At 38.0% G+C, this 26,615-nt stretch overlaps 4 protein-coding genes across 5 annotated transcripts; 3 read left to right on the forward strand and 1 right to left on the reverse strand.

Moving 5' to 3' along the window:
• Window position 1: 1 nt before the first annotated feature.
• On the forward strand, window positions 2-7,089 carry gemin4 (gem nuclear organelle associated protein 4). Its single transcript, XM_014470814.2, has 6 exons — window positions 2-189; window positions 1,326-3,323; window positions 3,805-3,952; window positions 4,029-4,299; window positions 5,281-5,979; window positions 6,554-7,089. The coding sequence occupies exons 1-6, from the start codon at window positions 168-170 to the stop codon at window positions 6,773-6,775; spliced, it is 3,360 nt and encodes a 1,119-aa protein (XP_014326300.1). The 5' UTR covers window positions 2-167; the 3' UTR covers window positions 6,776-7,089.
• Window positions 7,090-7,164: 75 nt separating this feature from the next.
• On the reverse strand, window positions 7,165-10,887 carry fam57a (family with sequence similarity 57 member A). The gene is made up of 5 exons (XM_005804555.2): window positions 10,515-10,887; window positions 9,095-9,178; window positions 8,784-9,003; window positions 8,371-8,466; window positions 7,165-8,256 (listed from the first exon to the last, which is right to left on the reverse strand). Exons 1-5 carry the CDS (start codon window positions 10,634-10,636, stop codon window positions 7,966-7,968), a joined length of 813 nt encoding a protein of 270 aa, XP_005804612.1. The 5' UTR covers window positions 10,637-10,887; the 3' UTR covers window positions 7,165-7,965.
• Window positions 10,888-13,995: 3,108 nt separating this feature from the next.
• LOC106700275 (gastrula zinc finger protein XlCGF57.1-like) lies at window positions 13,996-18,096 on the forward strand. 2 transcript variants are annotated; one of them, XM_023351858.1, is made up of 4 exons: window positions 13,996-14,132; window positions 14,223-14,320; window positions 14,719-14,859; window positions 16,103-18,096. In XM_023351858.1, exons 3-4 carry the CDS (start codon window positions 14,796-14,798, stop codon window positions 17,716-17,718), a joined length of 1,680 nt encoding a protein of 559 aa, XP_023207626.1. In that variant the 5' UTR covers window positions 13,996-14,132; window positions 14,223-14,320; window positions 14,719-14,795; the 3' UTR covers window positions 17,719-18,096. The 2 variants fall into 2 exon arrangements, with proteins under 2 accessions (XP_023207626.1, XP_023207625.1); XM_023351857.1 differs by having other exon boundaries at window positions 14,077-14,132; window positions 14,223-14,317.
• Window positions 18,097-21,268: 3,172 nt separating this feature from the next.
• Window positions 21,269-25,527, forward strand: LOC111612045 (oocyte zinc finger protein XlCOF20-like). Its single transcript, XM_023351853.1, has 4 exons — window positions 21,269-21,316; window positions 21,418-21,512; window positions 21,946-22,086; window positions 23,234-25,527. Exons 3-4 carry the CDS (start codon window positions 22,023-22,025, stop codon window positions 24,433-24,435), a joined length of 1,266 nt encoding a protein of 421 aa, XP_023207621.1. The 5' UTR covers window positions 21,269-21,316; window positions 21,418-21,512; window positions 21,946-22,022; the 3' UTR covers window positions 24,436-25,527.
• The last annotated feature ends 1,088 nt before the right edge of the window (window positions 25,528-26,615 follow it).

Consider the following 26,615-nt stretch of genomic DNA (forward strand, 5'->3'; position numbering starts at 1 on the left):
AAGCGGAAGCGCTGGACTCTTGAAATGTTGACATGCTGTTAAAAAAATAAGGACAACTGCAGCACGCCGACACCGGTAAACTGGATTGAACTGAGACATAGGACCGCTGGTCTGGTTTCTAAAGCTGCCTTTACTGACTGGGCTGCTTTTCTCCTGACTCAGCCGCCATGGCGCTCATTATGAACAAAGGTAAATAGTTCCACTGTTTCCATACCCTATGAAGTCCGCGTATCGTCTGCTGAATAGAAAAATTACCTTTATACTTCATAAATAAAATATTATCTACCATTCGATTGTTTCTTTATGGTTAAACTAGTATAGGATGAAATCAGAATAAATGAGTAAACGATTAGTCAAAAAAAAACTAATTAATAAATGCAAAATGATTCCTAATATGAGTAAAATAGGTAAATGAATATATAAGTAGGTAAGTATCAAAGCTGAATATAACATAATAAGTAAACAAAAGTGGAATGCAATTCCATTAATTAATGCAATGAGTAAATGTATAATTCGAAAAAGGATTACTAACATTTTGGCAACACTGGTGAATCAAAGTAATAAATGTCATCAATAACATTCTAGTGACAATCAACTAAGTTTTATTTTGATTTCAAAGCCAATTAGTTGTTCTAGAAACTTTTTTTTTATTAGTTACACATTTGTTAATTTTGGCAAGCCGTGGGACTGTTAATAGGATCCTAACCACCAGTGGCACATCTCAGGAACATTAAAATGTCCTGTCTTTATCTGTAGAAATCACATATATTTAATAATTTTTTTTGTTAATAAACTAAATGTAGGATATAAACAGAATAAATTGTAAAGATGAACTTTGGCTGATGTTTTTTTTTTCTTTTGTCATTATTAGCTCATATTTGTTGTACCACACTCTCACATGGAGTTATGTAGCGGGTCACCAGCAGGTATGACTGAAGCGATTGACAACTATCCATCATTCTCGTTAGCATGAAAAGGAGGCCAGACAAATGCAATAACAAAAAGTTCAATGACTCCAGAACCGTTTATTCAAATTTTAGCAGACTTTTTAGAAACACTCAAAATTTGTTGTATTTACTGACAGATAAAGGATTGTTGATTTTCTTGTATTATAGTTTTTTATCAGTTTAACTCGTATCAAGATTTGTAATTTCAACAACTTGTAAAATGTAGTAGTGGGCTACTTTAAAGGGTTAGGGATTTCTTCCTTGTAGTTTGATGAACTAGGGTCCCCTAGAAAGCTAGAAATGGCCTTGGTTATAAATCTGGCCGGTGCTTAATGAGCTAAATCATAAAGTATTGCTGTGACTTTCTGATTCTTTCAGATTCAGCCATTATTCAAGGGGCTTTCCTGCAGGCAGAGAAGCTGTGTATCCCCTCGTCTCTGTCCTCGCTTCCCAAAGCCGACTGGAGCCGTGTCGGGCGCCCGATCTTGCTAGCACTCCAAGAAATCTGTGGACTAGATGAACCTGACAGTCGACCCAACCTTCAAGCTTTAACTTGGAAGAAGAGGATTGTTTGTGTTGTGTGGTTGAAGCTGTTGAGCAGAGAAGCTAAGGAGGATGTTGAAAAGGCTTGGAGGGAGAATCCGTTCTTCTCCCTCCAGAACAGCCTCCCTGAGATGAACCACGCAGTCCTGATGGAGTTGGTGAAGTCGACTGCTGCTGCGCCTATTTTTGCCCGTTTCCTCCTTCTTCTTCCCCGAGATCGGATCGCCATGGAGCTGGGAAGGCTAACGGAGCACGTCAGGAGCGAACCCGGTGGGGAAGACGATGTCAGATTTTTTCTGGAAGTTTGGTGGGAGTTATGGAAAGGCAGAGAGGAACTTAAATCAGAGACCGAAGAAACCATAGAGATGATGTTTGCCAACCAGTTTGCCCGTCTGTCCTCAGATTCTCCTCACGCTGCAAAGAGGTTGAAGCTGGACTCTGCAGAAATGACAGCATCGTCTCCAAACACTGACATCCTGCATGTTCTCTTTAATGCGCTGAAAGACATGACGGATCTGGTAGCTTCTACAAATGTGTGTTTTCAGTCGCTATCCATTTCTCTTGATGCTCTGTACACATCCTTCCTGATTACGCAGGAAGTCGTTCTTCCTGTAACAGAAAAGTTGGACGTTTTGTGTAAAATGACCAACTGCAGAGGAGAGATTGAGACCCTCAATGCTGAACTTATTCGAGATGCTCAGAAAGACTTGAGTGCCTCTCTGTCACCGTCTCCATTTCAGCCCAGCACGATGAAGCTGTCTGAAGCCTTGAAGATCATCACATGTCTCGTACAGTTTTGGAAAGATAAAGGCCTTCTGGTGGTCAGCGACCCTTTGACTCCATGTTTCTCTACTGTCCGGCTACAACGGAGCATCCAGAGAGTCCTGACTGCTCTGGATGAAGTTCCTGAAACTGCGACAGAGACGAACACGCTCAGAGATCTGCTCAAGTCCCTGGACCTTCCTGCTGCTGAGAACACTCCTGACATTCAGGCTCAGGTAACCGCAGTGATCATCGCTCATCGCATGCAGGATTACCAGAGCTTTGCAGAGCTGTTTGCAGGCCAGGCATCCTGGGCTCGTTCTGAGCTCTGGGTTCACTGCCTGGAGGAAAATCAAGCCGCTTTCCGGCAGCATCGTACTCTCTTCAGCCTCTCTTCTACCCTCATGAGTCTCCTACACGCTGAGAACTCCGATGTTAGTCAGTGCAGGAAGCTGATGAAGATCGCCGCAGATATTTTTTCTGCACTTTCTTTAGAAGACAAGAACCAGACGCTTGCTGCCATGTTGAGGTTATCCAGCAGGGGCTTCTTCAAGCAGCCTGTCCCCTATGCTGTAACAGAGGGCTTCCAACAGGAGCTCAACATGGCCTTCAACTGCATAATCCAAGGAGGGGGCGGAGCCTCAGCAGCAGTGTCACAAGGCAACCTGACCACTGCCGTCTCCTTGGTGGCGAGAGTGGCGTTTCAGAACCCAGAGGCAGCGTTAAAGTCCTGCTGCCACTCAGCCATTTTCAACAAGGGAGCATTCTCCCTGATGGCCAAGATCCTGCAGCAGCTGCCTGGACTCAAAGCTCAGCTGGGAGGAAAAAATGAAGGAGAACCTAAAGATGATAAAGTAAATGCTGCGAGTGGTAGGAGTCTGCTATGCAGGTGTTTGCAGGACACAGTCAGGAGCAAATCCATGTCAGCGAGTGAGAAGCAGCAACTCCTCAAGTTCCTGGGTCTTCTGATGACCCCAGACGTGATGACTGAGGAGGAGAAGAAGAAGCAAAGTTTCCTGCTGCCTCAGGAGGTCGTCAACACCTTTGTCTTGCCCAGTCTCTCAGCAGTGGGTGAGGATGCCCTAGTTATCATTTTAACCCACTAAGAGTTGATGGTTTTCTTAAAAAATCTTCCAGAAAACTTATTGAGTCTTCTGAAAGAATTCACATTTGTATTTATTCACATTTTGTCCTGATACAACCATGAACTTTACAGGAAACCTGTCTTTTTGCACATTTTTGTACTTCCTTTTGGGTCTCAACTACTTCTAAAATCAGCCAAACTGCTTAAAAAAAAACACCCAGCCGTTTTCTGGAAATATGTTAATGTTTTTTCGTGTCTGGGAAAGCAAGTCGCTGAACTTTGTGGTTGTAATCTGACAAAGTGTCGCACAATCTGCTATGAATCATTTTATTTCCCAGGCTAGCAGTCATTAACTTCAATTCTTATGTCTTCTAGTATTTGTAGCTAGACTTTACATGTATTTGGGTGGAGGATGTGTTGAAACATTTTCTGGTGGATTCACTCTGTAATTTCTCCGTGTATCTCCAGGTGACGATAAGATAGACACAGAGTTCAGTCTGCAGCTTCTCCATGCTGCTCTGTCAGTGGAAGCAGCTCCTTCCCCTCACTGGGTGATGAACTGCTCTCCCTTTCCCCTCCTCTTTGTCTTGGCCCAACTCTACAACCAGGCTTACAGGTGTGTGTGTGTAGTCTCTAATGTTTTACATTTTCTACTTTTCCACCTTTTAACTTCATTATGAATCATCTGATAGATGTTGGGAGGAGCCAGCAGATGGTGCCGTCCACCTACGCTCCATGGACACTAAGGAGCTGCTGGTGTCAGTGCTGACCACTCTGGGGCAGCTGGTGGGGGCAGAGATCGAGGCAGCCCCCAGCAGCTGGTCCAGAGCTCTGTTCTGGCTCTACAACAAGATCGAGGCGTTGGATTGGACCGTTCGGTTCCATCTGAGGCCAGTGTGGGGAGAGCACTTTAAAAACGAGGTGCCCTCCTCTTTGCTGGAAGTCTGTGACCTTCCTGAAGAGGTAGGAATATCATGTCCACACTGCAAAAACACTTATTAGTAAGTATTTTTGGCCTAGTTTCTAGTGCAAAATAAAACACATTTAACTTTTCAACAAGACATAGAAGCTTGTTTTAAGTCAATAACATCTGAAATCTGGGTGTAGTGTCTCTGAACCTTCAGAGCCACAAAAAGACAGTTACAAAGTCGGTCTTCTATCACTTGAAGAATACTTCCAGGATTGAAGGATTAATGTCCCAGCAAGTTCTAGAGAATCTCATCCATGTGTTTATCTTTAGTCGCAACGATTAATGCAACAGTGTCTTCACATGTCTGCCTAAGCAATCAATCGTCCAGCTGCAGCTGATCCAGAACGCTGCTGCTTGTGTTCTTACTAAAACCAGGAAGTTAGAGCACATCACACCAGTTCTTCTACTGGCTCCCTGTAGCTCAGAAAATAGACTTTTAAGATTTTGTTGTTGGTTTATAAATCATTGAACCACAATACATTAAAGATCTGCTGTTGTTGTATCAACCTACTAAGCGTCTCAGGTCTTCTAGTTCTGGTCTGCTCTGGATCCACAGAACCAGAACCAAACATGGAGGAGCAGCATTCAGCTTCCATGCTAATCCATAAATTGATACAAACTTCCAGAAAAACTGCATAACAGCCGAAACACTGAGTTCCTTCACATCAAGTCTAAAAACCCACCTGTTTAGCATTGCTTTTGATTAGTAATAAATAGAACATTGATCAATATAGTTGATGTGCATTGATGATTTTGATAATGGTATTTGACAAAATGTAATATTTATTGATCGTTTCTAAGTTGGTGACTGTGATGTTTTTAAAGTGTAAAGCACTTTGAACTGCCATGTTGCTGAAATATGCTATTCAAATAAACTAGACTTCATTAAGTATACGTAAGAGACTGAGATGATCAAAGGGTTTTCATATCTGGACCAGGCTGTATGAATATTCCTGTCCTTGCTCCCCCTGTAGGACTGGTCTGGCCTGGACCTCCCTGAGTACGGCCAGGGAACGGGTCTTTTAGCCTGGATGGAGTGCTGCTCCCTGTCCGACTCCCTGCGGTCCACCATGTTGTCCTGTCTTTCTCTGGACCGGCACCGGCCCGACCACGTCAGCATGTTCAGCAAAGGCCTGCTGGTGGTGCTGACGCAGACCCTCCCCTGGAGCTCCGTCTCCCAGTGGGAGCGGCTGCTGGGCGTCCTCAGGGAGCTGATCACGTCGGCTTGTCTCAGCGTCCCGTTCTCTCTGGAGTACGTGGACTTCCTGCCCCTCCTGGACCTGAGGCAGTTCTCCTGCGAGCTGCGCCTGTCGGTTCTCCTGCTGCGAGTCCTGCAGCTGCTCTGCGGCTCCAGCTGCTCCGACTGGCTGTCCTCTGACGGCTGGGCCCACATTTGCAGGCTGTACGCCCATGCTATGAGGGACATGATGAACTGTGTGAAAGCCAAGCTGCCTCTTCATTCTTCTTCTTTAGAGTGTCCTAAAGCTCCTGATTCCTCAAAGTTAAATCCGTCTGTTAAAGCTGCCGAAAGAGATCATAATCCTGTGAAACATGCAGAAGATTCTCCTCAGGAATCAGAAGATGCTCAGATGAAGGAGGAGGCGGCTGCAGCTCCGAGCCAAGAGGTCCTCTTCGTTCTCAGCCAGCTCTTCTGCCACATTCAGCACATCCAGGTAGGAATTAAATGATTCTATCTGGATTTTACCTCAGCACACCAACAACATCGCTGCAGCAAAGGTTTGGTGTGGAAAATCTGCTTTTAATGATTATGAAGTTTCAGACATGGCTGCAGATATCGGCAGCCTGATAAAGCCTGGAGATAAGTTGATCACAAAGCAGATTTTACTGCTCAATTCCATTTTTTTTCCTTTATTGATTTACATTGTTTTCTCTCTCATGGTTGTCGTTCATACTGCCTATTAAATGTGACCGCAGTGACACTTCTGTGTGAACGGTTTTTGTTCCCAAAGCAACCCGCATGCACAGAAGAGGAACGTTGATGTCACACAGCTGTGCAGTATTTACAGAAGTATATATGATCATGGAAAGAGCAATTTATGGATCATTTTTAAAGTTTATTCAGCAATGGGAGTTGACGGTATTGTTAGAAGATCCTAACAAGATGAAGATAATTAAAAGAAAGCACGTCTTTAATGTGTGCGCCCTGAAATATCTTATCCAGGTAGTTCCTCATTGTGTTATTGCGAGCACTGATATTGAGATTTGACATACATTTGTTTATTCCAGGTGATGATGCCAGGAGGCCAGTCTGAGCCTCTGTTCCTGTGCAGCCTGGAGATCCTCAGCCACTATGAGGCCGTCATGGCGGCTTTCCCAGAGAGCTGCAGCCACGCGGAGAGCGACAACACACGCCACTTCTTCTCCACCATCACAGACAACCTGAGCAACCAGCACATGAAGGCAGTGCTCCAGCAGAAGATCGCTCAGCTTGTGTCGTCGGCAGCTTGAACAGACACCCTGTGTGTGTTTCCTACTTGAGACAACCTGCTGAAGATTCTTACTAAACAATGAGATGCGTTGAATATCAGAATCCACACCTTACTCAGGTGTAAAAACTGAATTCTAGTAAATAAATGGTATTTTCTAGTGCAAAGACATGATCTGTTCATTATTTTTGTTAGGAGGTATGAAAATAAGGTTACTATAGAAGGGAAAACATTAAATAACATCCACCAGTGTTAAGTAGACAGATGTTTTTGATGAATTTCTGGACCTTAGAAAACATTTTCATAAAGCTCAATTTGATGGCAAAAACTTTGAAAAAATTGTTTGTGACCCTTTCTTAATTAATAAAAATCCCACAATGACCTCTGAAATAACTTTGAAACAGACAAAAGTAATTAAGAAAAATTTACTGAAAATTAACAAATGAAAATGGAACATTGCTTTTGAATTATGGTTCAACGGAATCATTTAAAAAAAATAGAAACTTTTCACAGGCAAAAATGGTGGCAGTTGTAGAAAAGATTGAAAATAATTTAAATACGGGGACATGTTAAACTAACATGTGCCCTCTAGTTAGCATTAGCATGACTTCAAGTTTGTAATCAGTCTACCTGAGAAAAATTACCACTGAACACTTTATTGAACATATTTATTTGATCAAGACGATCAAATAAATCATCTTGTAATGTATATAATAAATATTTTACTATAATGTAAATGGTTTTCCATTACCCTGATGCTGTTGAAAAATTACAATGGAATATTAGGGCCAGGCTAAGAAAAAGGAAAAATAAATAAATTATATAGTCATGTTACCAGAATAAAGTCTGACTATTATGAGAACTTCGACATGAAAAAGCAGTCTTTCAACTGCAGTAAAATGAGAACTTTAAGCATCTTGTGAATTGTATTTTGATACTGGTTTTACAGATAAAGAAATAATTCGTTTACACATCAAAGACTGACTAATAATCTGATGCTTATGTGTTTACTACAACTTTATTCAGGTAATGTTACAACTTTATTTTCAAAATATGACTTTATTCTTATTATTTTTAGTTTTTGTTTTTTCTTAAACACTTTTTTTACTCTGTTGTAAAAGAGTTTCAGTCCAAATAAATCTTTAGTAAAACCAGGCACAGAAGCCATGACTTCTGGTCTCAGTGTCTTAAATTAACAGACCAATGAGCTCCTCAGTCTTTCTTCGTCACATCTTTGTTTACCTGCGGCCTCCTCTGCCTCAGGTAGAGTCGCTGTGCTTTCCTCAGCAGCAAGGTGAACCAGTAGATCTGTGGAGCCAGCAGCACCAGGTTCCCCACGTTACAGTGCAGAGGCAGGTGGAAGGCCACTTGGTGCAGAGGAATGCCGAACTGCCGGCCGTACATCCAGTACATGAAGGGGAATACGAGGATGCGACATGTGAAGAAGGTCAGTAGGACGATGAGGCCGTTGATTTTATGTAGCTTGGTGCCATCGAGGCGCAGCTGTGTGTAAACAAACAGGTGAACAGAAACATGCGAGTGAAAAAACCGGAGCAATCTATCAAGATGTGATGCAAAGAATGAGAAAGACATTATGTTTTTTCCTTCACTGTTCACCTGAATGAGGATCTTTCCTATGGAGACGAAGGGAGTGCTGAGCTCTGTGATGAACATGCAGCCAATAAAGAAATCCCCCAAACCTCTCCTGAAAAACTAAAAACAGGCACAATGCAGTCAATAATCAACTTATTGTTTCTTTTCACTCATAGATATCTGCTCCCTTCATCACTTTACATCAGGATTTAATCTGGCCTACAAAGACTTTGTTGCAAAAAAATATTTCACCTAAATGAACAACTATTTGGTGATCTAGAAATATTTCCAAACAGTGAATATCTGCATCAAAACATTAGAAGAATCTCACTCAAAGTTATTGATTTTAGATCTGTGACAAATTTTCCAAATGAATGAAAATCTGTGACGGCAGAGGTTCGACTGAATGAATACGACTGTTTCCTCACTGATCTCACCAGTGTGATTGGTGTGAAAATAAAAACCAGGGCCACGTGATGGAGAACCAGCATCCAGTCCTTGCGAAGGAAAGCTCTGACCGTCTGCAGCGAGTGTCCACTGGGAGCTTCGGACCCATCTCTGCTCCTCTCAGTGTGGAAGTGGCTCAGATACATGGTGTATATGTCAAACACCATGTAAGGAACTCCAAACAGGACAAAACTGTTCACCAGCCAGTGACTGTGCATCGTGACACATGAAGCATTTTAACTCGATTGTTTTTCCTATATTACAATGAAAATGTACTGGTAGCTTATAGAGAGTTCTTCACCTGTCAGTCATCACATCCCTGCAAGATGAAACAACTGTGACTCCAACTGCAGTGGCCAACGACCCATGGACAGCAGAAATCAGTCTGTAGAAAGAAACACATCAGACCAAAAGTCAGATGAAACTGGAAACTTTTTACTGTAAAACTGAATCCTTTTGAAAAACTTAACTGGAACAGCCTCTGCACGTTCAACTCAAGCTTGAAAAATTTATTATTCGTTATAAATTTTGACTTTGAAATCCTTTGAGTCCTGTCGAGCTTATGATGGTTTGATTACTGAATAATAATTTGGGGAATCAAAGAAAAGTTGAACAAATTTCCATTTATATTATAAGAGTTAGTCAAGGAAATGAACAGCATAAAGTAAGAACAAATTGGATGCACGTTTTTTTTTTATGTGAATTTGTTTTCCAAATTCATTTAGGCCAGTTTATTAGTTACACTTTGCCAGCACCAGGCTGGACACACATTAGTTTTGAAACTGGCCTCTTTTTGTCCCACATAGATTTTAGTAAATACTCTCATGGTTACATTCTTGATGTAAATTTCCTGTTTTACCATATCAACTACACTTCAGGTTTGTGATGAGGTGCATTATTCTGTTGGAAGTGGCCATGAGAAGATGGGTACACTTGTATGGAGGATCAGATCCTCCATACATCAGATCCACACATCAGTATAAATCCATGCTTTCATGTTACTTCCACCTAATTTTCACCCTTTGCATGTTAATATTGCAGCTGCTCCAGACTCATCAGGCATCTTGTGCATTGTTGGAGAGCCTTTTTACATTGACTCATCAAATTCCAGTTCTTAGGAACAGAGGGTCATCTGGTAAGGTCTTCAGCTGCTGTAGCCCGTCTGCTTCAAGGTTTAAAATGCTGTGAGTTCAGTAGTTGTCCTCAACACACCTTAAGGTGCTGAAACAGTCTTCCCGTTCTCCTCTGATAGTTGTGGGATAAAAATCCCAGTGGGTCAGCAGTTTCTGAAATACTAACACCAGCATGTCTGATGGCCGTTTTTTAAAAGGTTATTTACAAATTCATTTAGGTCAGTTTATCAGTTACACTTTGCTAGCACCAGGCTGGACACACATTAGTTTTGAAAACTGCCTCTTTTTTTGTCCCTCATAGATTTTTGAACTTCTTTAAGTTCAAAGTTCATGGTTTGAACTTAAAGAAGTTCTCTTTAGTCTTCATGCCACCGCTGTTGGGCTGCAGGCATTAGCTGATTTACAAGTGTACCCAATAAAGTGGCCAGACTGTTTCAGTATAACCAGGCTTTTCATTTGAAACACAAGCTAAATGTTCAGACTTTAACAGCTCTTCTATCCCTGTTACTATTAGTAATTCAGTCCCCACAACCTTAGCAGCAGCTCGCTAACATTAAAGTGCAGCTTGATATTAGTGAGGAGGCTGACCTCTCACTGACTACGGTGACGTCGGCTTCGCTCCACTCCGTCCTGGTGTGTTTTAAGATCTTCCTGAAGCTGAAGAAAAGCCCTGGAAACACCGCAACTCCACACACCAAGGCGGCCATCATGGTATCAGCAGCCTCGACGTATCTTCGACCCTGGAAAACAAACTCTATCTGCTACATGTTACCACAACATCTCGGTGCTACAGCGTTAACTCTCCGGAGTTGTTGTTCTTGTTGTTATTACTATTATTCTGCTTATCTTATTCTTCTGCTTATTCTTCTAAATAATAACTGTTTACATTAAATAAATATATATATATATAAATGATTGTTGTTGTTATAAAAAAAAGTTATTCTTCTTTTCTTGATAGTTATTGGCGGTTAGCAAACAACTAAATGGCACTTTACCGCCACCAACTGGTGAGAACATTTGCCTTGACAGGTACTGGTGGATCCTCATTGGTCCCCTCACTGGAGTCAATGGAGGTACCTAGTGAAACGAAAACAAACATCTGTTAATACCTCAAACTACTTTGCAGCACTATTCCATCATCTGATTTTTTTTTTATTTTACTTAAGATTATTACTTTTCACCCTAATTTCCACCTTGTTGGGTTGATGAACCCAACAGGGTGGAACCTAACAGGTTGGGACTTTTTATGTGATCAACATTTACCTAGCTAACCTTCAACAGAATAACAAATATTTAATGACTAAATCGAATATAATGTTTTTTAAAATTTTTCACAATCTATCATATCTTTAAGGTTGACTCATACATGTTTAACATATTTAAGATAAGAAAAAGTAAGGAGATGGTGACAGTTGAAGCTTACCTTGTTTTCCATGGTTGAATTCACTTCAAAACCAATTGATGTCACTTCCATTAAATGGCTTTTATGGAATTTTAGTCTTTTTTTAAGGCAAAAAGGAAACATTCTAACAGAATGGAAAAATAGTACTGGGAGAAAACATATGGAGAAAATAAGAACAATAGTTTCAAAAAATTCAATTACATATTAAAATAGGGTTTATTACAGTCAATCAACTTATTGAAGAAAAACAACAAAAACAATATCTATTTTATAGTTTAAACTTCCTGAGGAAGTCTATTACACTGCACTGCAGACACAATGAAATTGAGCATGTGTGTCACCAAAACGGTGTGTAAAGTACAAAATAATATTTAAAATGCATTTAATTTATATTTGAATGATGGCAGACATCTAAATGTATAATTAAAATATGTTGTAAATATTTGGCACATTTTAGAAAAAAAATAATTCTAAGCAAAACACGCAAACATGGAATGTTGCTGCAAAAAAAGAATCACCTGTATATGTGTGATTTTTCCAAGAATTAGATCTTGGAAAAAATCTTTTTTCCAAACTCCCTTTTAATATTCATAAAAAAGGGAGTTTGTTTTTTACAATCCACAATAAGAGGAATAACTATGTATTTCTGACAGAATTTTTTCCGGTTGAGAATTACTTGGCTATCCATTTAAAAACATTCTTCCAAAAAATAATATGAGATCTTTCAGTGACATAATCTCGATATCTTAATCATGATTATTTCAATATCATTATTGCAGAAAGAACAACAGTTATTTCAAACCCAAAATGCTGATGCCAAAATTCATTGGAGGTATGCAGTATGTACAGAAAGTATTCAGGAGCCTTTACATTTTTCACTCTTTGTTTTATTGCAGCCATTTGCTAAAATCAAAAAAGTTCATGTTATTTCTCATGAATGTATGCTCAGCAAACCATCTTGACAGAAAAGAACCAGAAATGCAGAAATGTGTTAAAAAAGAAAAACTGAAATATCACATGGTCAAAAGTATTCAGACTGTTTGCTGTGACACTTATATTTAACTCACATTTCTTCTGATCCTCCTTGAGATGGTTCTACTACGCCTTCATTGGAGTCCAGCTGTGTTTAATTAAACTGATGGGACTTGATTAGGAAAGGCACTCACCTGTCTGTATAAGACCTGTGTCTTTCTCTGACGCAGTTCATGTCAGAGAAAGAGAATCATGAGGTTGAAGGAACTGCTCAATGAGCAATGACTCTAAGCACACAGCTAAAATAACAAAGGAGTGGCTTCGGAACAACTCTGAGACTATTCCTGACGGGCAAAGCCAGAGTCCTGACCTAAACCCAATTGAGCATTTCTGGAGAGACCTGAAAATGGCTCCACCAACTTTCACCATCCAACGGGACTGGAGAAGATCTACAAGGAAGAATGGCAGACTATCCCTAAATCCACGTGTGCAAAGCTTGTTGCATCATTCCCAAGAAGACTCAAGGCTGTACTAGTTCAAAAGGGTGATTCTACTCAATACAGAGCAAAGGGTCTGAATACTGATGGCCATGTGATATTTCAGTTTTTATTTTTAAATTTGCAAAAATTTCTATATTTGTTTTCTATAGGGTGCTGAGTGTACATTCATGAGAAATGCATTTTTTGATTTTTAGCAAATGGCTGCAATGAAGCAAAGAGTGAGAAATGTAAATGAGTTTGAATACTTTCCATATCCACTGTAAATGTGGAATCAAGTTTAAACAGATAATGTACACAAGAGAAAAACCTTTCAGTTGTGATATTTGTGGATACTGATATATCCTGAAATCAAGTTCAAACACACATGCGAATCCACACACACCACACCACGTATTGCTGTGATACTTGTGGAAAAAATTTAACTATATATTAAATCTAATCTCGCACAAAACAACCACCCTAAAACAGAAACCTTTTTGCTGTGATGTTTGTGAACAATGATTCAGGGCAAAAGGTGATTTAAACACACATATGAGCATCCACACAGGGGAGAAACCTTTCAGTTGTGATCATTGTGGGTATAGATGTAGCCAGAAATCAAATTTAAACATATACATGAGAATCCACAAAGATAAACATTTTAGTTGTGATAGTTTAGGGATATGACTTGCAGACGAATTACATTTTAAATAGAAGAATCAAAACAAAAAGACAAAATACTCAGCTGTGTGTGTTGAGTGGAAACTGATTTAGAACGTAAACATAAGCATGCAAAGAGTATGAATACTTTTTAGCTTAATTGTATTTATGAAAAAAATATTTTCTTCATAAATGTAAAACATATAAAAGACATAATATATTATATAATATGTAGACATTGTAGACATTCGTAATACTTGTATGTGTGAGAAAACCTAATAATATGCTAATTCCAGCAGTTTGACAAAGAAAGTTATTGGTTGATAATCTTAAAAAGTTGAAAAGGAGAAAGCAAAATTTGACTGAGAAAAGTTTCTACAAAACAACTCGAGAAATGACTGAATGAATCAGTATTTGTTTCAATATCTCACTGACAGTCCTAATTAAAAGTATATAGTTTTCTCTCTGCAAATTGAATAAAATTGCCATTTTTACCTACACTCCTCACCAGTAGGTGGCAGCAATGCATACCGGAAAGTTTTTTTTTTGTTTGTTTGTTTTTTGGCCTAACCGCAAAAACCACAAGAGGAAGAAGAAACTGCGTCATAAAATTTCCTGTCTCTCCATCTTGGGTCACACGGGGACAACGCGGCCTGGTTTACATGGTCAGATTATATTTCTGATAAGAAAACGGTAAATATTCTCATAGTTTGTTGAAATATGTTTTTACCCTCACAGTGAAGTGTTGAGCAGGCAGTATTTTACCAGGATGGTGTATTTCAGAAACGGATGGTGAAGAAGAGTTGAGCGTGCGGCGCAGAGTGGCCATTTCCTTCTGAGGATCCGTTGTGGGATCATCTGTGAACTCCATTGTCCTGGTGGTAAATTATGCATGTAGTTCTTCCACACGCTTTAAATGACTGCTTTTGTGTAATTTATCTCTGTGTATATTGCTTGTACAGTAAAAGGCCACTGCCATGTTTCTGTTATTTTATCTCATCTATTTAGTACTTTTTCAGTCTTAATTATTAGTTTTTATTATTCTGTAAGTTTTCAACATTTCATCTTTGGTTACCAAAGTTTAGTAGAAGTCTCTATTCTTATTGTTGAACAAAGTTAAAAAGTACAATGCTGCACATTAAGAACCCCAGCTATTGTACTGTGAGGATAACTGGGACCAACAAAACATCCTAATAGATGAGTTACAGAATCATATTGTATTTTACAATGATTTGTAGCTTTTAAACATTGTTCATTTTGTGGTTCCTGCTTCTCCCAGCTGGGCCCACAAGTTGATCTTGCCACCAGTTCACCCATCACTCTGGTTGTGAAGAGGCGCGGTCTCCATTAGAAGAAATGGAGCATCGAGGCAAAACGCTGGGGGCTGATTTCAACCCCATAGTGCTGCTGCATAGATTAGGTTTGTATGTTTTCTTATCAGTAATGGTTCTGGAGCAGCTTTCTGAGTGAGACTTTCTTCCTGATCAGCTCTGAAACTGGAAACAGTTGCACTTTGGTCTGGGAAGTGTGCATGCAATCAAAACAACATAAAGAACAGAGTGCTGCTCTTGAGAAAGTTGAAGTTGCCAAATGAAGCAAATAACTGTAAACAGCTGTAGGCCGCAGTGACATTTTTAACAGAGACAAGTATATTTTTAATTTCATGAATACAATGATAAAATCCATTAATTCAGCAGTGTTATTTGTCTGCGCGCTGCCGGTTTTAAACTATAAACCTATCTTCTATTAACTTATCTTTTAGGAATAAATCTGCTCCGCCAGTGAAGCGCTCAGAGCAACAGAGATGCTTGCTAACAGGCTTAAAAAAAATTTTAGACCATTTTTTTATTTTTATTATTTATTTTCCTAAGAACAAGGAGGATCAATGAAGACCCTAAGTCAAGCTCCTTGTATTTGTTGTCGTCATATGTGATTGCGACACACACAATAAAACGTACCTAACATCGCCGCAAAAACAGCTTCAACAAGAAAACAAAGATTATCTAATGCTTAATTTTATAGCAACATTTTAATGTTAACCCAGAATAAATCATAACGTGTTATATTAATAGTTTTTCGCAAAGTACAGAATATGCTTACCATATTCGGTTTGGTAAAGCCCCCCACTGAACTTCAGCTCAACTAACCAGTTTTGGTCGCACCCGCTTGTTCGATGTTTATCCTGCGGCTCTCAGAAGACTGCTTCGACAACGATTTTTACCAGGAATACTCCATAAACCTTCATTATCACCGTTACTGCTCATAAAAAAGGACGTATTTTACAACAAGCAAGCAGCACTTTGTATTTGTTTTTTGATTATTTAAAATGTCTTCCAGTTACAGTGTTAATTTTTATGCTATTAGTAAACACTTGTATCAAAAAAAGGGTTCATTTGTGAACTGTGATTGGTTCGCGCTCTCAGTTCAGTGCTTCAACTATAAACTCGTCTTTGGTATCACTGTTACTGGTGAAGAGATGCTATCAGAAACAGGCTTAAAATACGGATTTGGGGATGGTGGTGTTGCCTAAAAACGAACAACATCGCAGTTCAAACTAAAGTCAAACATTTATGTACGTTGTTTTTTAACACAAGTAATGTTGATGTGAATATTAGGCTGCAGTGGTTTATAATATACATAATTTGCCTCAATGGTTCCTGCAGATGCTCAGCAGATGTTGCTGCTTAAAGAAGATGCTCCTGAAGAACATGGTCTGGGTTTTGACATACCAGGTCCAGAGTTTCTCCCACCAACCATGAATGAGGATGATGAAGAGTTTCTCCTGTCCTCACACCTTCATCAGCACCACATACAAGACAGAAAGTTACCAGAAGTTCACTGTGAAGCAGTAGAACCCGTCAAGAATCAAGATCATGGAGCTTACTCCAACTCATCAGAGACTGAACTCATTGAGGAGGAGGAGGATGAAGATGATGTAAACAACGTTTTCTGTCATCTTGAACAACTGCGGGATTGCAGGCCGAAATGTAAATACAGGGGAAATGACACCAAGGTGAGCCATTCAAGTAGAGGTTCTCCAAACTCTGAGGATAAAATGAAATTCATTACTTCAAAACAATCCCTAGACTCAAAGAGGAAAGTTCAGGATGAAATGAAGGTTAGCTGTGATGAAATCAGGAAAACATGTAATAGAAATCCAACCTCAAAAAGACATGCGAGAACCCTAGCAGGACATGAACATCTCTGTAAATTGTGTGGACACACTTTTAAAGAAAGAAGAAACTTAGACACACACATGAGAATCCACACAGGAGAGAAACCTTTCAGTTGTGACATTTGTGAATACAAGTGTAGCATAAAATCAAGTTTAAATGTACACATGAAAACCCACACAGGAGAAAAACCTTTCAGTTGTGATGTTTGTTTGCAGAGATTTGGTCATAAAGCTAATTTAAATAAGCACATGAAAATCCACACAGGAGATAAACCTTTCAGTTGTGATGTTTGTTTGCAAAGATTTAGTCAGAAAGGTAACTTGAGCTTGCACATGAGAATCCACACAGGAGAGAAACCTTTCAGTTGTGATCTTTGTGGATACATTTGTAGCGTAAAATCAAGTTTAAATCTACACATGAGAACCCACACAGGAGAAAAACCTTTCAGTTGCGGTCTTTGTGGATACATTTGTAGCGTAAAATCAAATTTAAATCTACACATGAGAATCCACTCAGGAGAAAAACCTTTCAGTTGCGGTCTTTGTGGATACAGATGTAACATAAAATCAAGTTTAAAGGTACACATGAGAATTCATACAGGGAATAAACCTTTCAGTTGTGACATTTGTTTGCGAAGATTTAGTCAGAAAGGTCACTTGAACTCGCACATGAGAAGCCACACAGGAGAAAAACCTTTCAGTTGTGATCTTTGTGGATACATTTGTAGCGTAAAATCAAATTTAAATCTACACATGAGAATCCACACAGGAGAAAAACCTTTCAGTTGCGGTCTTTGTGGATACAGATGTAGCATAAAATCAAGTTTAAAGGTACACATGAGAATTCATACAGGGAATAAACCTTTTAGTTGTGACATTTGTTTGCGAAGATTTAGTCAGAAAGGTCACTTGAACTCGCACATGAGAAGCCACACAGGAGAAAAACCTTTCAGTTGTGATGTTTGTTTGCAGAGATTTAGTCAGAAAGGTCACTTGAACTCACACATGAGAAGCCACACAGGAGAAAAACCTTTCAGTTGTGATCTTTGTGCATATCGATGTAGCCAGAAAGCAAATTTAAACAGACACATGACAATCCACTAAAGATAAACATTCTAGTTGTGATATTTTAGGGACAGGAAATGAGAATCGTATTTTAGATGGAAGACTAAAGAAAAAGATAAAGTTATTCAGCTGCGAGTGTTGAAGTCTATAAAACACTAAAGAGAGTGGAAATTGATTTAAATCAATCAATTGCAGGGTTTATTGTGGAGAATTTCTGTGCTATTAAGGATTACTTTTGTTTTTTTATGCTTCTCTTCCAGTTATGGTTTGATTTGATTTCAATAAGCATTTTATGGAATACACTAGAAATTTTATGTTATATTGTTGGAAATATGATTTCTCACTGAGTTAATACTAATAAATCAGATTTAGTTTTTTTACTGCATTTTTGTTATTCCTGTAGATATAGCTGTGCTACAGATGTTCTCGAATCATTTTAACTTCTTTATTATAGATGACAAATCTGCCTGTTGTATATTTGTAATAAAGTAAAGTGACTAAATGCAAGTTTACTTTATGGGTTTGTTGTGCTTCAGAATGTAAAACTCTAGTCTGCAGATTTTTAAGGATCTAAACTTGGATTACACCAAACAAGACCAATACTAAACAAGTACAGGTCACTATTTGCAAATTAAATTTATCTTAATGGAAAAATTCCCCTACATATTAAATCCCTTAAATAATTCAGCTGCACTTTGTCTTTAAGATAGAATATGTGTAGCTAGCTTTCTATGAGCTATTGAGAAATTTGTTTGGATCCATTTCAAACTGCAGTTAGTTACAACTCTTAAGTAAATAAATAGAAAATCCTCCTGTTCTTTTCGGCTTTCTAGAGGTATTGCAAACATCAATTTGGATTCTTATTAATGTCAACTTTTGTAATATTTAATGTAAAAAAATGTATAATATTTCTGTAAATATATCTTAGTAATTTAAGTCAAAGACAGTTTTTTCCTATGAAAACGTTTATTTTAAGTATTCTGTTACTTAGAAATATCCTTGATCTACGATGCTCCATTGTGTACTTAGGATGCAGCTGTCTGTTGCTGAATAGGCGTTACAGTTGAACAACAGCTTCATGCAGGAGATGGGAGACATTGTCTATCAATCATGTTCTTTTAGTCAGAGTCCTGCTCTGGGTCAAGGTGGCATCGTCACACAGAGCTGGGCTTCCTAATTATCTTAGCTAGCCGCTTCCACTTGACTGCAGATAAGCTGATGCCACAACCAAAGAAGGTCTTCAGGAGAGTCCCCTGCTCCCCAAAATACCTCAGCAGGTAGAGTCTGCACTGATCCTTCCTGTAAAGTACATTTCTTTGTCACAAATATCTCAAAATTGCAGCTCATCCATTATGGCTGGTCCTGTCATCGAGCCATACATTTAGAAGAGCTGAAAGGCCTCTAAATAGTTTGTTTCTGCTCCAGATTTAGTCTTTCTTGGTAATGTAGTCCAACAGTGCATCAAAAGGAATTCTGTTTTTTTGAAAATTTTATGAAATAAACAATCCAAACAAAGGCTAAACTGTGATTTTATTATACCATTCTATGCCTAAATAAATATTTCTAAAATAGTTACGACTCATTATTCATACTTTTGATTAGTACTGGATTTAAAGTTATCTTTTAATGTTATCGCGTTTTTTTCTGATCGGAAGTAGGAATATAAAATGTTGCTTTTACAACATACACCTCATTTAAAATGCTGTTGAAAACAGAAAATTATGTAGATTGGATTTTTATTCTTAAGGAATTCCTTTTGTCATTTGAAATGAATTTCTTTGAATGACAATAACCATGTATGCAAGGTGTATGAATACTTTTAAGTCTAATTGTATTTATGAAAAAAATATTTTTCTCAAAAAATTAAGACATACAATATATGGACATTTGTAATACATGTATGTGAGATAAAGCCTAATATATTAAATCCAGTGGTTTGAGGAAAAAAAGTTATTGTTTGATATTTTGAAAAAGGTGAAAGCAAAATTTGACTAGACGTTTTACAAAACAACTCGAGAAATGAATGTTATCGGTATTTGTTTCAATATCTGACGGTGACAGTCCTAATTAAAAGCATATAGTTTTCTCTCTTTTTTTCAATTTAAAATTATTTTTTTCTTTTTTATTAATGATCATCTTTGTTTACAATTACAAAGAAAAACAAAGAAACAGAACACAATATATTATAAAGTATGCCAGGGGTGTAGCTTTCAATAGTAAATACATTGGTATGAAAAACCCAAAAAGAATAGCTATAAGATATTATAGACATGACAAATTAAGAGATCTATAACATTCATATGTGTTTACAGCTTTTTTGTTCATACTATTGGAAATAGTGGACAAATATAGCTCGATTTCCTTAACCAAAATTGTAAACAAAAGGTGAAGATGATGAAAATTTACATTTGCGAATATGAAATTTGCCAAATAGAATAATTAGATTGATTGCCAGTCTTTTGTCTGCATTAGTATTCCTACCATGAAAGTCAAAAATAATATGCTCATACCTCAGGGAACATTTAGTATCAATATTACAATTTATAAAGCTACTACACTCTTTCCAAAGTTTTCTTGTGATACGACAATTCCAGAATAATTGTTTCTGGATGCTTTTTGCAGAACTTACAGCTGGGGTCTATTGCTTTAATATGTCTCATCATGTAATGATTAGTAGGATAAATTCAATGTAACAATTTAAAAGAGACATCTTTCATTTTGTTGTTTATGAAAAGTTTCTGATGATGAGTCCACACCTTTTCCCATGGTGAATGAGGGACAAAATTCTTCCAATAGAAAACAGATGAAGGTATAGAAATAATATCTTGCTGAAACAGGGCACAAATAGTTCTGTTATTCTTACAAGTAGAAGAAAAACCCTTTTTTTCACATCTTTAATTTCAATTTAAATTTCAAGTCAATCAATTTTTTGAGTCCCTCAATTTTTAAAGCGTTGTTGCTGTCCATCTTTTCCACGGTGTCAAAGCGGGTGTTGATCAGCTGGGACAGAGCTGTAATGATGTCGGAATCATTTCCGCTTTTATCCTCACCTTGTACAATAAGAACGTTTTTATGGACTGGTTCTTTAGAAGGGGTCCCGTCTGGCGAAACATTCAGCGGAGGGAAGTCTTCAACAATCGAGTCATCGTCCATCCTGGTACAGTCGTGTCCTACGGTCGTCAGGTTGTTGAATTTGGTGGCCGTTGGGTTTTGGGGTTTTTTTTAGAAAATCTTTTTCTATTTTGAGACAACATTTTTCTGTTCTTCTTTCAAAAAGGGATTGGCCCTCTGTTTAAAAAATATTTAAAAAATTGAGTAGCGCTTGGTTGAGGGTTTTCCAATCAAATGATCGAATTTGGCGCAACAGGTCGAAAAGGAGCGTCTGCTCAAGCCGCCATCTTGCACGAGATCCCATATAGTTTTCTCTATGCAAATTGAGCAAAATTGCCACTTTTACCTACACTCCTCACCAGTAGGTGGCAGCAATGCACAACGGAAAGCTCTTCTTTTTTTGTTTTGCCAACCTGCAAAAACCGCAAGAGGAAGAAAGAAACTGCGTCACAGGATTTCCTGTCTCTCCACTTTTGGTTATGAGTTGATAACACGTCCTGGTTCTCATGGTAAGGTGATAATTCTGGTAAGAAAACAATAAATATTCTCATAGTTTGTTGAAATATGTTTGTACCCTCGCAGTGAAGTGTTGAGCAGGCAGTATTTTAACAGGATGGTGTATTTCAGAAACGGATGGTGAAGAAGAGTTGAGCGTGCGGCGCAGAGTGGCCATTTCCTTTTGAGGATCCGTTGTGGGATCATCTGTGAACTCCATTGTCCCGGTGAGCTGAAATATTGCTGTGGAATTAAAACATTGATTAAATTATGCATGTAGTTCTTCCACACGCTTTAAATGACTGCTTTTGTGTAATTTATCTCTGTGTATATTGTTTGCACAGTAAAAGGCCACTGCCATGTTTCTGTTATTTTATCTCATCTATTTAGTACTTTTTCAGTCTTAATTATTAGTTTTTCTTATTCTGTAAGTTTTCAACATTTCATCTTTGGTTACCAAAGTTTAGTAGAAGTCTCTATTCTTATTGTTGAACAAAGTTAAAAAGTACAATGCTGCACATTAAGAACCCCAGCTATTGTACTGTGAGGATAACTGGGACCAACAAAACATCCTAATAGATGAGTTACAGAATCATATTGTTTTTACAATGATTTGTAGCTTTTTAACATTGTTCATTTTGTGGTTCCTGCTTCTCCCAGCTGGGCCCACAAGTTGATCTTGCCACCAGTTCACCCATCACTCTGGTTGTGAAGAGGCGCGGTCTCCATTAGAAGAAATGGAGCATCGAGGCAAAACGCTGGGGGCTGATTTCAACCCCAACATTCTGCTGCATAGATTCGGTTTGTATGTTTTCTTATCAGCAATGGTTCTGGAGCAGCTTTCTGAGGTTTATCTTCTTAAAAGAAAGTTGAGAAACTGTTTGTGTCTGTGTTAGCAGATTAGCGTTCTATCTGATGGAATAGTGACTGAATTCCAAAGCAAATGACGTATCCAATTTGATTCATCATTGAAATATTCAACTTTTCTGCTGCTCTTGGTTCAGTGGAGCTCTGGTTCCTAAAGCTGATGAAGATTATGTTCAGGTCTTTGGCTTTCTTTTTCTACATGGCTCTCCTCATTTAGGGATGAAGTCTGTTATCTTTTGATTTTCACCTAGTTTGAAAAAAAAAACTGTTCACTCTCTTCCTGATCAGCTCTGAAACTGGGTATAGTGACACTTTGGTCTGGGAAGTCTGCATTCAATCACAACAGCTTAATGAACTTAAAGAGCACTGCTCTTAAGAAACTCTCTAGTTCTTAAATTAAGCAAATTACAGTAAACAGCAGTGGACTTTGTAATGATCCTGAAATACTAAAAATGATTGAAAAAGGACAAACATGTTTTAAGGGAAATGTCACTTTCATGTCATCACAACAAAGTTATTTGTTGTATTTGTTCTGGTATTCATTTTGTTAAAGTCTGTGTAATGTGTATAAAACAGAAGTAGACCCATTTTTCAAAAGAGACAAGTTTATTTTTAAATTTATGAACACAATGATGACATCCATCAATTCAAGATACAAAGTAACATGTTTTGGCAACAAGATTGTAAACAAAAAAGTGCAAACTAGCAACAAAAACACCCCATTTAAACACCTCAACTATCATTTCTTTAGCTTTAAACTATAGATGCAAGTTATCAATTAATGAGTAATCAAACGTTAATTGATCTCATTAAGGATCTCCACCACAAAAGAGACTATGTCTGGTGGTAGATAGCCCCAGGGTGGCCGATCGCCAACCCATCAAGTTTTAGTAAAAATACAGACTTTAACAGGCATCACTCTCAGAGCGATGTTGAGGTGTTACCTAAGAGCGAACAACATCGCAGTTCAACCTAAAGTCAAAAATTTATGTATGTTGGTTTTTAATTCCAGTAATATGCATGTGAGTATAAAGCTGCAGTGATTTAAAATGTACATAATTTGCTTCAATGGTTTCTGCAGATGCTCAGCAGACGCTGCTGCTTAAAGAAGATGCTCCTGAAGAATATGGTCATGACATACAAGGTTCAGAGTCTCTCCCACCAACCATGACTGAGGATGATGAAGTGTTTCTCCTGTCGTCTCACCTTCATCAGTACCACATACAAGACAGAGAGTTACCAGAAGTTCACTATGAAGCAGTAGAACCCATCAAGAATCAAGATCATGAAGATTATTCCAACTCATCAGAGACTGAACTCATTGAGGAGGAGGATGAAGAGATGGGTGAAGCTGCTGTAAATGTTTTCTGTCAACTTGAACAATTGCCAAATTACAGGCAGGGGAATGACAGCAAGGTGAGCCATTCAGCTAACGGTTCTCCAATCTCTGAGGATAAAATGACATTCTTTACTTCAAAGAAAACTCTAGACTCAATAAGGAAAGTTGAGGTTGAAATGAAGATTAGCTGTGATGACAATGGTAAAATATGGAATAGAAATCCAACATCAAAAAGAGATGCGAGAACCCTAGCAGGACATGAACATCTCTGTAAATTGTGTGGACACACATTTAATGACAGAAGAAACTTAGACACACACACCAGATCCCACACAGGAAAGAAACCTTTCAGTTGTGATCTTTGTGGATACAAGTGTAGTGAAAAATCAAATTTAAATGTACACATGAGAATCCACACAGGAGAGAAACCTTTCAGTTGTGATCTCTGTGGATACAAGTGTAGCGTAAAAGCAAGTTTAAATGTACACATGAGAATCCACACAGGAGATAAACCTTTTAGTTGTGATGTTTGTGGATACAGATGCAGAGATAAATCAAGTTTAAACAAACACATGAGAGTTTACACAAGGGATAAACCTTTCAGTTGTGATGTTTGTTTACAAAGATTTAGTCAGAAAGGTCGCTTGAACCAGCACATGAAAATCCACACAGGAGAGAAACCTTTCAGTTGTGATCTTTGTGGATACAGATGTAGCGTAAAATCAAATTTAAATGTACACATGAGAATCCACACGGGAGAAAAACCTTTCAGTTGTCATCTTTGTGGATACAGATGTAGCGTAAAAGCAAGTTTAAAAAAACACACGAGAATTCACACAGGGTATAAACCTTTTAGCTGTGATGTTTGTTTACAAAGATTTAGTCAGAAGGGTCACTTGAAGCGGCACATGAAAATCCACACTGGAGAAAAGCCTTTCATTTGAGATCTTTGTGGATTCTTGTCTAGACAGAAATAACATTTAAACACACCCCTGAGAATCCACACAGGAAATACTTTTTTGTAATGCTTGAGGAAAGGGGATTTACTAAAAAAACATTTGAAAATATAGGAGGAAGGTAGAAATAAAAAACTCTTGGAGAAAGTGTTCAACTGCAAGTTTTTTGGCAACTACTGAGGACTCTGAGTGGAATTAAAGGTGCTACTGCAGAGGTTTCTGTTGGATATTTTTGTTTTCATGAAATACAGTTTTATTTGTATATTTCTCTTTAACTTAGGGCGGGGTTGTCCATAGTTGGTCCTTAAGAGCCTGTTTTAATTCACTGCCTGGTGGTAGTTACTCAATCCTCAGCAAGTTAATATTCAGCAGAGACTTGCCAGTAAGCCATCATTTGGTTCACATGTGTTGAACCAAGGAAAGAACTAAAGTATGCAGGAATACTGGACCGTTGAGGACTGTTTAATTTTGGGTTTCTTTTTTATTTTTTACCTGCAAGTATTTTATAGAATACAATATAGGAAGGGTATTGAACTCAATTCCTCAAGGGTAAATGTTGTGCAACTTTTAGATGGGTTTCTATGTCAAAGCCAAATAGGTTTGCTTTCAAGACTCAGGAAAACTTGACTGCACTGAGGAGGTATTAGATCCATTTAATTTAGGTTTGTTGGACACATCTAAAAGTTGCAGAACATTCTCCCTGGAGGGCTTGAGTTGAAGATCCCTGCTCTATATGTTTCTTTATTTGAATACATAACATTTTAATGTTTTCTTGCTAAGTGGATATTTAGAATTTAGGAGTGTGGATTAAAATGATGGGTTTTCTGTGTTACAAATGTGTTCTCAGAGCCTGCATTTTCAAATTCTAGTCTTACCAAGGAGTCTTGGGTTAAGTGGTGCAGTCAGCTGCTGAGAGAGAAACTCTGAGTGAGGAGTCAACAGTGTATTTGATCCCTTTGCTAGCGTAGTGTTTTCTAGGGATTATTGGTGGTTCTTCTACTTCTTGTTTAGTGGTGTAAACACTCCTTTCCACCCTGACTGATAGGGAGTGTGAACCAAATGTTTGCAAAAATAAACTTATATCCATTCATACAAATTACTGCCTTATATGTAGAGTGGTCTGGTAGCTTTTACATCTTGAATCTTTCTGAAATAAAGATTCAAGACCCCAATGCAAATGCACCTCAAAATCTATGGAAATTGATTAATGCAGTCCAGACTGGACTAAGAAAAATGTCTTAATGAAATTGTGCAAGATTTGATTTATTACTACACAGCATCAATATGCAGTGTTGTCAGTCTTTCTGCTATTTTCTCTGCTTAACACATTTATCATCTTTTGTAGCATTAGGTACTCTCTTAAGCCGCTCATATGAGGCGCTTTGGGAAGAAATTCTAAGAATTTTTCTAAAATGTAACTGTGAGCTACTTCTACTTTTAGGATTTGAGAATGCAGGTCATAGTCATGTAGACTCTTCTTATAAGATAAGTTTGCATGCCCTAAATTTTTATTATTCAATAAAGTAAAATGACTGTATGCTATATTTTGCTTTTACATCTTCATTATGTATCAACAATAATAAAGAAAACATGTCAAATTTTTAAGTGTTATTTTTGTGGGGAAAAAGTTTTGAGAATCCAGGTCATAGTCATGTTGACTATTAACTGCATACTGGCCAATTCAATTGTACTTTGTCATCAAAGTAAAATATCGTCACCTTCCTTAAAAAAATAGCTTTTTTTAGGATGTCTTTTTTTATTTTCTTTGCCTGAATCATCTTTTGGTGAAAAATTACTTTGGCCATTATTGTAGGAGCTGACTATAGGCAGCTAGCATATAACGTTAAAGCAACGCCCCTTGAAAGTTCCCATCAATATTTGGTAAAGTTTGCAGCTAGCATTCGCTGTATGTCGAAATAAAACACTATTAAATGTTCAGCAGATGTGCTGAATGTGAAAATGTAAAAATTACCTGTATTAGTGACTTTAAAGACTATCAAGGCAAAAATTATACTAGAAGTAAGTTAAACATTGATCAACATGTTTGGTAATTGCCTAAATGATGATGAAGAGGATAAAGCTGATGTAAATAATGTTTTCTGTCAACTTGAAAACTTGCCAGATTGCAGACTAAAAAGTAAATACAGGGGAAACAGCAAGGTGAGCCA

The sequence above is a fragment of the Xiphophorus maculatus genome, chromosome 18, assembly GCF_002775205.1.
Source record: "Xiphophorus maculatus strain JP 163 A chromosome 18, X_maculatus-5.0-male, whole genome shotgun sequence".
Taxonomy (NCBI): domain Eukaryota; kingdom Metazoa; phylum Chordata; class Actinopteri; order Cyprinodontiformes; family Poeciliidae; genus Xiphophorus; species Xiphophorus maculatus.